Genomic DNA, 13593 nt, shown 5'->3' with positions numbered 1-13593 from the left:
CACGGGCATATTTGCTAGTCATAAAAAAATATGGCTATATGTTCTTAGCAGCGACAAAAAGCAAAATTAAACGCAGGATCATTTATCATATTGACATAGTACATATTGCGGAAAAACGTGATTTATTAGCTCTATTAGTTGGGCTATTGCTCACAAGGCCCGGCCCAATCAAAAGCCCATGATGAGCTCTGCAAAACCTGAAAGGAAAGCCCTAGGGCGGAAACCGTAAAATCGACTTTATTCCTGGGGTTTTCGCTTCGAAAATCAAAAGACGAATCGAAGCGGAAGTGCTCGTCTTCTCGGCTTCTTCTAACTAGGTAATTCGAGCAAGCAACTCCATCTAGTAGCCATTCTTCTGCGGATGGGCTTGCTCCAGGAGTCCCGGGCGATTCCGGATTAGCGCCGTGTTATTTGGTCTCCGATCCGAGGCGGTAATTTAGGGCAGGTTTTTTTTTTCACCTAAAATTTTGATTTGGGGGTCAATGCTGAGTTGCTTTTAGTTTTAGCTTTAGGTAGTAGAAAAGAGGGTGCCCGGTAATATCTGGGGGTTTTGTTGGATTCGACGTTTTGGAGTCGCTTTCGTATGCCCGTTTAACCAATTTTGATGCGTTATACCATAGATCCTGCTGGATGGATGGTGGATTGCTGCAGGTTTCTTCGGTCATCTGAAAGATTCATTCTTATCCAACCAGGAACTGTAAGTTGTGAAACTTGATTTTGTTGTGTCTAGCTTTGAGATGTTTGGAGATGGAATGTTTATGCTGTATTGCATACAGCGACACAACTTCAATCATTGATATTCGGACTCTTCATATTCGTAATGTGGTAATGTTGAGTCTATTCATTCATCCAATTCAATGTATGGGCCTTACGAATATTCATGGGCACTCATAATGTTTTTCCCCACTTTTTCGGTTGTGTGCATTGCACAAGTTGAGCACAATTGGTGGTGATGTCATAACTCACTTTTGCTAGCTCCATGATTCAGAAGAATTTTCCGCCAATTTACAGTGTTGAAGGTGTTGTCCTGATGATGTCCCACAATAGGAAGCTAATAAAGTTTATTAGAACAGAGCAACAGAATGAATGCTCATTGGTTCATTTCTGGTCTTCTCTATGCTTATGTAGCAGTCATGCTCATCCCTGTTACTGGTATTAGGATGGAATCTATATTCTGCTTGTTCTTCCTTTTATAAGAATGCACCGAAAGACAAAAGTGCATCAGCATGAAAGAAAAAAAAAGACTTTGTTGAGCTTCGTAATTTGCACTCGATTTAGCATTTTTGGATCAATATACCAGTTCTTGCGTTTTCTGCATACTGAATGCTGATTTTCTATGGAGTTCAGGAGATCCATGAACTCAACACAAGTGTACAAATGCAGTTTATCTCTGTTTTTAGTGACCCCCTCAAGCCTCATTTGTCTTCGATCTCATGTTTCTCTTGCCTACTCTATTTTTGGACCATGAACTTAGTTCCACAAAAGTGGAGAACCATGGGTAATGCTTTCTTTGTCTGTTTTGCATTGTTGGGTTCCTGACTGGTATTGCAATTCTTTGCAATTAGCTATGTCCTTATGTTGCAGGAGTATTTATGTTTAAATGATGTGTCCTCTAGTTGTTCAGGACAAGGCGAGTGCAAGTAATCTCACAAATATATCAATTATATCGGTTAGCCACATTTTTTTTAGGCTAAGTCATAATATATTCGGCCTGCAATTTAGTTCTAGTTACCTTTTCTTAATCTTTTTGCCATTCAGTTTTGTATTTTATTGGCTGGGCCATTCCTTTTCAGTTGTCTTGTCATTAAAATACTAGAATACAGCTAGAGACACTGTTGTTTTCGTTGATTGATGAATAAAATTGACAAGTTTGCCGTTACCAGTCAACAGGGACCAAGGGACATCTAATTTTTCATGCACATTTTTTTTCCATCTTTATTTGTTATTGCTCTCTGCCCTTCTGATATGATTTGAATCAACTTGTAGAATGGCTGGTCTCTATGTGTGATTATGAAGATCTGGACTTAATCTGAGATGTCTTTATCAAGTGAACATAAATATATCAGCTTGGCAAAGTTGACTAGAGAAGCAATTAAGGTAGGTTGCTGCGTCACACAGCACGTATTTCAGATGGATGTATATTATGAAGAGATAAGAATGACGGATGCCAAAATTAATCGCTATTCATTGCATGGCATCATCAACAGCGTTTTTTTCAACAATTTCAAATACTATATCTCGTCCTAATTTGAAAATTGCATACCTTTTTCAATTACATAATGTCTTTTTCAGAGATAGTAGAGTGTCCATGGAAGGCGACCTCATTATGTTGCAACGTGGGAGCAGCAGTACCAATTGGTTAGTTCAGCTAACCTGTGATGACAGACTCGTAAACATCCCATTTATGTGATTGACTGTTCTTGCTGTGATTTTTTCCCCATTTTCTATGCTCGACTAGATTACCTTGTCTAATGAAACAGCACAGCGAGTCAGAATTCATGAGCTTGATAGAAAGCCATCATGTGATTCAGAACAATAATCATCTCAACATTTTCAGGGTAAATGTTTTCTTTTCATCTCGGAAAGGAAACAAAAACAAAACAAAGATGAGAAGTCTGGTCCTATGTCTAAGCAAAACTTCTTCATTTAGAACCACTAAAGAAGGAAGCCAGGAGAGGGGGATGGATATAGTCCCCAGTGTATCCATGATGTATCAAAATTATGCCACCAGCACATGGATTTTCATGCTAGTCTCACAATTTTAGTAAGGAATATATCATGGTTACACTGGGGGAATAGGCAAAACAAAAGAGAATTACTGGACCTAGGACTTCATATAGACGCTTTTCTTTTTCTTGATTGATGTTGATCTTCTGCCAAACGGAGAATTGCCCCCCCTTTTGTTTAACTTCACCCTCTCCTGGTCTTCCTGCTGCTATTGCTGTTGGCGTTGTTGTTGCCGTTGTCCTGCTGCAGGAAGTCAAGGATCACGGGGCTCTTGCACTGCGGGCACCGCGGATCATCCTGCGGGAGCATGACGTAGATGAAGCAGCGAGGGCAGGCGGCGAGCACCATGGACGTCGCCTCCGGGCTGTTGGACCACTGCAGGCCGTGCTCGTTCTCCGACGACAGGCACGAGCTCGGCGACGACTCCTCGTCGGCGGCCATCGCCCTCCTGGACGACGAGTCCCCTCTCGCCGGCAGCGAGAGGTTCAGCTTCAGGTCGATGCCCCTAGAGCTCTTCTTGTTGCTGCGGCTCATCCCGATCGAGAGGTAACCCACTTGCCTACACCCCCATAAAAACGTTCGTTAGCCGGTTGGTCAAATGGAAACTTTTGCACGACTGTCATATGAAGCTTAGAGGTAGGAGAAGACATGGCGATGGCGAAGGAACTTACTGTTGCGTAGGGCCGGTGAGACGTGCAGATGATGGTGATTGGAGACGATGAAAGGGGAGGAGCTCCGAGCGGGTAGAATTGCTCGGGGTCTTCTTGCTGGGTGGTGTGGTTGGACGGAGAAGAGATGGCAAGTATTTATAGGGGGATGAGATGGGTGAGGGTGAGGGGGAGGTCAATTGGTTTTCTTTAATGCAGCATTAAGAGTATAGCAGTACTACTACTACTTCATGTACTAGAGGCTAAGGAAGGACGCATTTTATTACCAAGGTATTCATGGCTGGAGAGTGGCATGGTAGGGGTTGAATAATCTGTGTTGGGTGGGAGAGAAGTGCGAGGTGAGAGGCTTTATGGTTGGTCATATACACAAGGCAAAGAAATGTTTTTTTTTCATTTATCTGAAAGAAGAAAATTTCCAGTGATGAATCTTCTCTTTTTTTTTCTTACTTCGGCGGTAGTTTTCTTTAGCCACATGCTAGATGACTGTGGCAATCTCCCAACAGTGAGCCTGGTTGAAAATTGTAACCCATGATAGGCATGTCTAGTTTAATTGTGCCAAAAGTTTGCTAGTGACTTAATTACCTCCAGTAGATTTTACAACTTTGTAGTGGCCATGTAAGCAAGTTAGCTGGACTTATTGGGTAATTATGACAATTATTTATTATTTTTAGGTGTGGAGTTGAAAGTTGAAACTCATCAACTATTTGTCCTTTTTGATTGCTTCTAAAGATTATAGAAATTTGACTGACCTCCAATTCATTTCACTACTTCAATGTGGCCTTGAATGGAATTTATTGGGCACACCATCTCAAATGCCCAGCATTGCTGTCAAAAAAAAAAGGAGAGAAGAGAGAACTTGAATGTTGAGCCATGGTTATGTTAATCGAATAAATAGGTTTCTTGAATAGATATGCTGCTAGTGCACCTTATGCAATTAGGTCTTTAAATGGTGCAACGCAACACCTATGTTCTTGCACGCACCGATGCGTTGCTTCTGGTGCGCATCTTGATACAATGACGACGAGATAAGTAATACATTAATGCCACTTTGTTTGATGCACATAAGAGCAGCACTTTGAAATCTCAGCTCCGTTGGGGTTTTTCTTGTTTCCAGCTTGCAGTGTTTAAATGCCGAGAGCAGATATTAAATTCGTTAGTTGACTTGTTAGTGTTATGGAGATGTTGCATCCTGATTGTGTGACTTAATCACCTTACAATTAAGAAAAGGGTTAAACTTTGTAAAGTCATACTAGTATCAACCCACTAATGTAATCCCCGAGATTGCTTACATATCCCACCTTGATTAATGATGATGACATACAACTCACTTAAAGTTGTTTTGGTTTGTGTGTTGCATTGGGTTTGGTCAATGCTGCTACTCATCAAGGTTAAGAGATAGCCACCTGTAGAGAAAATAATTTGCCTCAGTTAGGACTAATTCTAGCATTAATGCTCCCGTTTTGGGCAAATAGAAGCAGTAATGGATGGTTTTGGGATCCAGAGCCAACGCTATCGGCCTCGGGATCAAAGGTTTGAGTTCAGTTTACCTGATTTTATAATATTTCACCACCATTCATCATGATTCATCGATGATGCGTCTAAAATTGCAGGTAAAGTCTCGGAGTTGAAGGCAACTATGAAGGCAAGGTTGACCCAAATGCGAGCTCATAACTGTGCCACTAGGTTATTGCTTAGTACAGGATATGGTATATAAATGTATCTTTGCACGTATATATTGCCATTAGTCGGTGTATGGGGGCCAAACCCATGTGCTCTTCTTTAATTCCATGGTGGCATCTAAGGAGCTTAATTAGAGATTATGAGTGAAAAATAATCTCCACTGAGTTTTCTCGCGCCTTCTTGTTGTGGTTGCAAAGGCAATGAGCTCCAATGCAAAATAGTTGGATATATTGCGATTTCGCATAAGGTACCAAGTTATTGGCAAAATTCACAATTTAATTACTTTTTAAACTCCAGCTGCTGTTCTAGTGGACTCTCTTGTTGCTTGTCTTATTTTGAGGTATGTATTGATGAATACTATGATAGCTCTTTTGGAACGCATGAATTTTATAGGAATTTCGTGGGAGTTAGTTGAATTTCAGTGAACGTCCTGAAGGAGGCCCTGATATTTGTGCTACTGATATAGTATTTGTGGTGCTGATGATCAGATGATGCTGATATGCCACTCGCTTAGTGAAGACTTGCGAGGTGTCGCGCTTAGATGTTTGAATTGGATAGAGGTGATGGGAGTATGTCGGATGCTAATGGCTTAATTAGGCCGTATTATTAAGTGGATCTTATATGGCTAGTCCATGTCACTTGTCAGCGTGACTACCTATTCCATCAGTTTCCAAATATAAGCACTTTTTACATTGCTTATTGTACCCTCTGTCCAATATATGATGTCATCGATTTTTTTTATAATGTTTGTTATTTGCCTTATTTAAAAATTTAGTATAAATATGTAAATGTATAAGTTAATATTATAGTTTCTTTTATGATAAAACACACAACAAAATAAATGATATTTATATTTTTTTTAATAAGATGACTTGTTAAACGTTATGTGAAAAGTCTACATCTTGGGACAGAGAAAGTACATATTAAGATTGGAGATAAAAACTATAGTGTCTGTAAATAAAGCAATGGATAGTTGGAACTTGGAAGTGGGATGATGGTTGAAGATAAAATTGGGAGATATTAGACTGAGTAGTGAGAGTAGGACTCTAAGAAATGCTTATATTTGTACACAAAATTTGAATTCTAAAAGATAGTTATATTCAGAAACACACAGGGAGTACACTTTTGATAAGTAAGTTTGTACACTTTACAATATTCGTTTGACAACATCGTCCAGTCAGGGGCGGATCCAGCATAGGGGTGGCGGGGTCTCGAGCCCCCACGAAGACCCCACTAAAATTTTTTACCATATATAGATAGGAGGGGGGACTGTAACATTATCTAGTTTGCTCAGACCCTACTACTATTTTTTTTCTGGATCCACCACTGCGTACAGTATATTACATGTGCAGTTGAGGATGTGGTGCGGTGTAGTAGTGTGCAGTTGAGGATGTGGTGCGGTGTAGTAGTGGGTTGTAGTAGCGGGTTGGGTATATGAATCTATCTTAGGTTTAAATTCTAGTGTCTATAAATATTACATGTGGAGACGCAGTCGAAAATGGGTGAGGTTAAACATCCATAGTCAAAGTATATACACTTGTGTAATTAATGTGCAGGAATACTAGCAAAATACCAGTGCGTTGTTACAGAATATAGAAAATCACATCGGCGCATTGAAAAAAGAAAGCTATTTTGAATTTAGAGTTTAATTCTGGAATGAAATTAGATGTTTTATATAGCTGTAAAAAATTTTAAACTGACTCAATTGACTTATCATTACTTATATTTGGTTTTGAGAATGGACATATGTGTTTCACATGTCATAGTTTTAGGAGTTGGTGATGGACTTATGGTAAACCCAACACCACCACTACTCTCTTTTAAATAATTATAAATTTAGAAGGATATATGAAAATGGTATGTTCAAATCTGTCTTAAAATACATTTTCATAATACTATAACGGTGTTATGTTTCACAATATCAATCATAGTTGAAATCAGTAGTTAAATTCGCATTTCAGAGTCTATTCCAAATCATTTATTTGTGATGGATTACTTGTAAAATCCACCATAAGGAACAGCTGCTTTCGAAAATGATGTCACCAGCAGCAGTTTTAGTAAACAACTTCATTGTTCTGTAGGTTGTGCAATGGATAAACATGGACAAAATGCAAGAATCAAAGGGTAGACAGAATTTTGAGATGTTAGGATACTTCCTGAAAAAAAAAAGGAAGTTTTATTTCAACTGCGGTTTCATTCATACAAATAAACTTCAACAGCTAGACATCCATGAACAAGTTTCATTGATAATTACACCTCAAATTTAAGCTAAGTTCAAATATTTGAAACAGACGATCGCAACTTCCAACGGACACATACCCTACAGGTTTTATGAACGATAGAAAACACAGAATGAAAGATCTTCACAGTTCTTAAATAAAAAGGAAAAAAAATCTTCACAATCCTAGTTGGCCGTCGGCAGTTATTTTTCCATGCCTTCATTGCTTGCATCGAGAGAATAGACAATAGATCATCCCGCCCACGAAGGGAACATCTCCTCAATATTTTAACCACACAGCGCCGTGGGGGTTAAGTGCCACACGGCCTCCTGTAACACCCACTTTTATATAAGTTTAGGCCAAATATCATATTCTAATCCTAATTAAAAAGATCCTGCGCATTAACGCTGCAGCAGTGAGTCAAACACCTAATCTCCGCTCACACGCACGGGCGTGTGCAACTAACCATGCATTAAGCAATAGGATTTGTTTAACTTTGGTTAAAAGATAGTGGATTCAAAGTGCAGGGCATCGCATTAATCTTCGCTTAAGTGAAGGGATTACTCCATTTTAATGATGGTACGAACTTGTGACTAAACTATTGCAAGAAGCTGACACATTGTAAGAAAAACCATAACTACTAACCCAAATGGTTTGAAATACAACCATTAGCTTCATAGATGTCTTCAATAAAGAAAAACTAAAATCTAATAATACCACCATAATTATCATGACAACAAAGTCCAGACCTAATGTCAACTCTAAGGACAAGTCTAAATCTTATTTATTTCCATTTAATTGTTCGTACAATTCTAGCTTTATCTTATATACTCACTATTTATCTCTATGCAATATCTTCTGAGTTTGAAAGTTTAGAAGATATACTGAGAAGTATCCATGCAATATACAAATGCAAAAAAGTTGACATTTGATGAAAACATTAAGCAAAGCAATGTTGGTTTGCTCTAGCACAAAACAATTGGTCATATGATTTAATCAACCAGAAGGGTGAACTTGTATGAACACTCACCAGTATGTTGATTCTTTGAGATCCAACCTAAACAACCGCTGATAACTCGAATCTTACTCGCAGCACAGCGGGTACTTGCTCAAATAACCTCTTTGTTATCCCTGACAAAGAAGAAGCAGGACAAAATTAGCTTCCCCTCTCCAATTGCTGATAACTTCAACGGGACAACGTTCCAGGATTCAGTTCGTGCACCGTGGTGTTAGACATGTGATACGACATGCACATACACTCGTGCGCATGCCCACACGGAGACATAGTGCTGCAATTCACACATCCCACTAAGAATCTAACATGGACCAACCAGATAGCCCGAGAATTTAATGGCATTGTTTATATATTGCCCAAACTGTCGTTACTCCCTAGTGCTACTAATACAAATGCTATAGGGAGATGTTTGAATCAACGCATGATTTCATTAATAACAAGCTCATTGACCTGGAAGAGCACTGGTGCAGCAGAATGCGTGGGCAAGTTATTAATAATTAAATCGACATGAAGATAAGTTTGTCTGCCATAAACGGAGCCTAATAGATTCACACACCAAAATAATAAGGATCGTGCAATACCTATGGTAGAGGTTCTCCAACAGGCTAGGTGATTAGATGAGGTCTATATACCTAGGAGAGCACATGCAAACACCAAACCTTCGAGCACAGGTATTATCATGTATCTATGGGTGTACTGATATCCTTTTTATAATCAGAAAATACTAAACATCATGACTTGCCAATGATCCCACTACATCACCATGCACAGATCTTAGATAAATCTGGCTATATTTGATTTGAAGATTCAGGAAGAAAGATGATATAGTGCAACATAGTGGCGGTAGTGCCTGTCCGAGACTGCAAGCTGATAACTACCAGCCTACCATCGACATTGCATTTTATAGAAGACACTTCGTGCAGTATCGTTAGCGAATTCATTGTCTGATACATGTGTATATTTAGCATAGCGTTGTACAGTCAGAAAACTTTCAGCTCAAACATTTCTCAGTGATATGACGCTGGGCCACAAAAACACACACAGCCACACAGGTGACAGGCACTATGCAGATGAAACAGCAACAAGGCCTGCAGAAGGTGGTCCACTTGACGCCACTCAACAACAAGTCTAATCACTTTTGTTTAAGACTAGGATGAGGGGACACAATTTAATAGGAGCACATGTTACTACCTTACCAGTTACCACATTTGCAAACCAAATTCCAAATGGAGGAATCTGAAAGCATCGCGCCTCTTAACCCAGAGGTGACACGCTACACGTGGGCCTTAATGGAAACTGCCTGAAATATTACTGTAAGCATAGCTTACTCATTAGACTTCATCAAGCCATAATTGACTTTTCCAGGTTTATATTTCTGTGAGCATATGCCCTCGAGTTGATAGGTCATTGGTATCATTAATGGCTGATAACAACACCAAAAGGGGTATGCAGGTGCAACAGAATTTTGAAACATGATTGGAATTGAAATGAATTATGTTATTACTGAAGTAATTCCAAGAAAAGAAGAGCTCTTGTAATGTTTCGTAAACTCAATCAACTAAAACCTTGATCCTTACTGTGATCACATGACCTAATGGTTTTCAAAGCATAAATGTGACAATAAGGCTGTTTGGTTTATCGCCCAAATCAACCCTAACGAATTCTTGTCATGCAAAATTTTGGCATTGCTAATATTTGGTAAGGTAGAGACACACAGTAGTATGTTTGGTTTGATGCAAAATAACATCCATGGTTTTTCACATTTCCTGCAAATAACACACTTATTGCATGCATGAAGGCAATATAAGCAAACATTCTATGTGCTACTTTCAGTTAGCAAGTCTAATTGAACCCTGTAGTTCTCACCTTCAGGAAGTATAGCCGAGGCACGATGCTCAAAACTCCAAAATTTTGCACTCCACAACTTCTGGATATACAGTTGTTATTTGCCTCTTCTATATCAATGAATTAAGGCAGAGCTTCTGCCTTTGTTTCAAAATGAAACTTCTGGATACAATTATCTGAGTATTTGAACATACTTAGTGAGGGCATTGAAGCTCAAGCCACACATGGAAACCAAGATATAATAGGAATCCTAAGGACATACCTGAAGAGCTATATACTTGTTTTTTCTGATTAATGACAACCAATATCAGGATACCACATCACATACTGATCCTGCCAAGGCAAATAATCAGCAACCTTTTCCCCCATGTAACCATCCTAGTTTGCATGATGGGTAGTAGTTCAGTAGAAATCACATTATAAAAAAGCTCGAATTGATGAACAATAACTAAGATAGGTAGTAAAGAAGATTAGGAATGACCAAGCGAGCACTCACCGGGAGTCGTCTCATCAACAATTGAAAAAGTGGATGAGACTCAGCAACAGAAGTGGATGGTATCAAACCAGTGTCACGGAATCCTCTGGTTCTCATAAGGTATCAACGGCAGAAAGAATTCAAAGCACTCCGAAGAGAACAGTCTACTTAAGATGGTCCCGTTCCTCTTATTAACTCCCATACAGCTTGTTAACAAGCACATCATTTATGTCATGAAGCCAGATTTATTGTAGGCATTCTCAGGTTGAGTGTAAACTCTTGGTTTCTATTGATCTCATAACCATCATGAGTCAACATGCACAGCATTACAGCACACATGGTTTTTCCTCTCATTCAGAAAGATGTTCACTGAACTTTCCAGTAGGGCCAGTAAACATATGGCAAAATAAATCCCTCACTCATCTCAACCATGCTACTGCAAAACCAAGGTACAGCCTGCAATTTTCGTTATCCCTCTTCCTGTCATCTCAGCTCTAGTTTCAGAAACATTTCCCCATCGGTCAATGTTAGCATAAATGTTTGACAACGAGACATAATTTCCAGCATTTTCCGGTTCAATTTCAAAGAGCTTCTTTGCAGCAATTTTTCCAAGCTCAATGTCACAATGAAACTTGCATCCCCCCAGCAATGCACCCCATGCTCCTGGATGAGGTTCTCCAGGCATTGACTTGATAAGCTCATATGCATCTCTCAGCATCCCAAAACGTCCGAGAAGACTGACAAGGCAAGCATAGTGGTCACCAGATGGTACAATCATATACTCATTCTTCATCATATCAAAGTACCTTTTCCCTTCTTCAACTAGGCCAGCATGACTGCAAGCTGTCAAAACAACTGTGAACGCGGCGTTATCTGGGGTGATGCCCTCCAAGAGCATCTGAGAAAAAAGCTCTACAGCCTTGCTAGCTGAACCATGGAGGCAATGACCTTGCATCATTGAACAATATGAAAAAACATCTCGAACTGACATAGATTCAAACAAAAGAGTAGCTCTCTCCATGTTGCCACACTTTGCATTCATGTTAATGAGACCCGCCATCACATGGACATTGTTCATGTCTATTGGATAAATCATGATGTAACCTTCAATCCATCTTGCCAATGTGATGTTACCAAGTTGGGAGCATGCTGACATCAAACCAACAATAACAAGCTCATCTGGACATATTTCTTGCTTTTGGAACTCGTTAAAAATCCTCAAAGCCTCTCCAGGGTAACCGTTCTGTGCACACCCTGATATCATTGTTGACCATGCGAACAAATCACGGTCCTCTAGCTTATCAAACAATGTTCTCGCAGCTCCCATGTTCCCTGCATTTAAATACCCGCCAATCAATGATGTGTACGCTGCAGGAGTTCTCTCAGGCATTTCATCAAACAGCTTCCTTGCACCCTCCAAGTCACCGCACTTCACATACCCATCAACCATGGCATTCCAATGCACCACATTTCGGTGTGGAATTTGGTCGAACAACTCCCTGGCAGTCAAAATATCACCAGAGTTGACATAGGCAGTGACAATGGCCGTCCAAGAGACCTCGCTGGGGTTTGTCAGTGAATCGAACAGAGCCCGGGCGGCGGCAGCGGCGCCGCACCTCCCATAGAACTGGATGAGCGCCGTGCGGACGAAGAGGTCGGCGTCGACTCCGAGGCGGATGGCCGCGGCGTGCAAGGAAGCGCCGGTGGGGAGGGAGGAGGCGCGCGCGCAGGCGCAGAGGAGGGGAGGGAAGGAGAAGGCGTCCGGGCGGGACGCGCCCCCGCGGAGGAGGTTGAACTGCGCGAGCGCGTCCCGCAGCGGGGCGTGGCGGGCGAGGGAGGCGAGCACGGCGTTCCGCAGGCGTACCGGGACGGCGACGGAGAGGAGGGAGGCGGCGACGGAGGGGCAGGAGAGGGCGTCGCAGGCGGCGGCGAAGCGGGCGAGGAGCGCGTGGTGGTTGTGGAGGCCGAGGCGGACGATGCGGGCGTGGAGCTGGGCGAGGCAGCGCGCGGTGCGGCAGCGGCCGAGGAGGGTGGCGACCGGTGGGGATGGCCGGAGGACGGCGGTGGTCATGCGGCGGCGGCGGCGGCGAGCGGGGAGGCCGGCCAGCGGGTGGTCGCATTTGGATTCGCCTCGCCTGGGTTACCGAGTTTCGATCGCTCGAACCCAAAGTCGAGTCGACTATGGATGACTGGATCACGAGTTGGGCTTGGGCCTAGCCATGTTGGTGTGGTGCTAGACTGCTAGCTAGCCCAGTAGCAAACGAGCAACTAATGTAAAAATTCAGAATTTTTTTGTACATGTTTACGATTTTTTTAAAAGAAAATCTACACATGGTTTTCATATATCCAATTGAAATATTTGAAGATTGATGGTTTGATTGAGTTTTGGAAATTCAACTTATAAATTATGTAGAATCAAAACAATATGTTGTATCCTGAATTACGTTCGTTCAAGAATAGCTCACCGGTTATGTTTCTTGTATTTGACCCAGGCCAGCCTGATTTAGGGCTATTCAGATTGATGTCATTTTCAACCATACTATTTTTGAGTAAAGTTGCCAAAGAAATGTCTATGTTTAGTTTGTTGTTAAATTTGGTAAATACATAAAAAATCCTGCCAAAATTTTGACAATATTGCCAAAATTTTTGAATAAGTCTATGTCTAGGTTTATTTTGGCTATAATCTGAACAGACCTTAAGTCCTACTCACTCCGTCCCTAAATATTTGACGTCGTTGACCTTTTTAAATATGTTTGACCGTTCGTTCTTATTAAAAAATTTAAGCAATTATTAATTATTTTCTTATCATTTGATTCATTCTTAAATATACTTTTATATATACATATAGTTTTGCATATTTCATAAAAGTTTTTGAATAAGATGAACGGTCAAACATGTTTTAAAAAGTCAACGGCGTCAAATATTTAGGAAATAAGAGAGTATATCACAGGTGTTTGTAATTAT

The 13593-nt window shown here is 40.7% G+C and overlaps 2 protein-coding genes and 1 long non-coding RNA gene across 5 annotated transcripts; 1 reads left to right on the top strand and 2 right to left on the bottom strand.

Annotated features, from left to right (window-relative positions):
* The first annotated feature begins 225 nt into the window (after positions 1–225).
* On the top strand, positions 226–5388 carry LOC9271494 (uncharacterized). Its single transcript, XR_010740759.1, has 5 exons — positions 226–431; positions 621–697; positions 1987–2097; positions 2293–3273; positions 5006–5388. It is a non-coding gene; the product is annotated as an uncharacterized lncRNA (long non-coding RNA).
* Positions 2551–3505, bottom strand: LOC4335802 (protein GL2-INTERACTING REPRESSOR 1). Its single transcript, XM_015781544.3, has 2 exons — positions 3399–3505; positions 2551–3286 (listed from the first exon to the last, which is right to left on the bottom strand). The coding sequence occupies exon 2, from the start codon at positions 3259–3261 to the stop codon at positions 2911–2913; it is 351 nt and encodes a 116-aa protein (XP_015637030.1). The 5' UTR covers positions 3262–3286; positions 3399–3505; the 3' UTR covers positions 2551–2910.
* Positions 5389–7225: 1837 nt separating the features above from the next.
* On the bottom strand, positions 7226–12820 carry LOC4335800 (putative pentatricopeptide repeat-containing protein At5g37570). 3 transcript variants are annotated; one of them, XM_015778509.3, is made up of 5 exons: positions 10651–12820; positions 10417–10532; positions 10176–10330; positions 8325–8425; positions 7226–7623 (listed from the first exon to the last, which is right to left on the bottom strand). In XM_015778509.3, the coding sequence occupies exon 1, from the start codon at positions 12698–12700 to the stop codon at positions 11063–11065; it is 1638 nt and encodes a 545-aa protein (XP_015633995.1). In that variant the 5' UTR covers positions 12701–12820; the 3' UTR covers positions 7226–7623; positions 8325–8425; positions 10176–10330; positions 10417–10532; positions 10651–11062. The 3 variants fall into 3 exon arrangements, with proteins under 3 accessions (XP_015633995.1, XP_015633996.1, XP_015633998.1); XM_015778510.3 differs by having other exon boundaries at positions 10417–10487; XM_015778512.3 differs by having other exon boundaries at positions 10417–10481.
* Between the last annotated feature and the right edge of the window lie 773 nt (positions 12821–13593).

The sequence above is a fragment of the Oryza sativa genome, chromosome 4 (genome assembly GCF_034140825.1).
Source record: "Oryza sativa Japonica Group chromosome 4, ASM3414082v1".
In the NCBI taxonomy this organism is placed as follows: Eukaryota; Viridiplantae; Streptophyta; class Magnoliopsida; order Poales; family Poaceae; genus Oryza; species Oryza sativa.
Note: the sequence above shows the minus strand (reverse complement) of the source record. Positions and strands in the feature narration are given on the sequence as shown.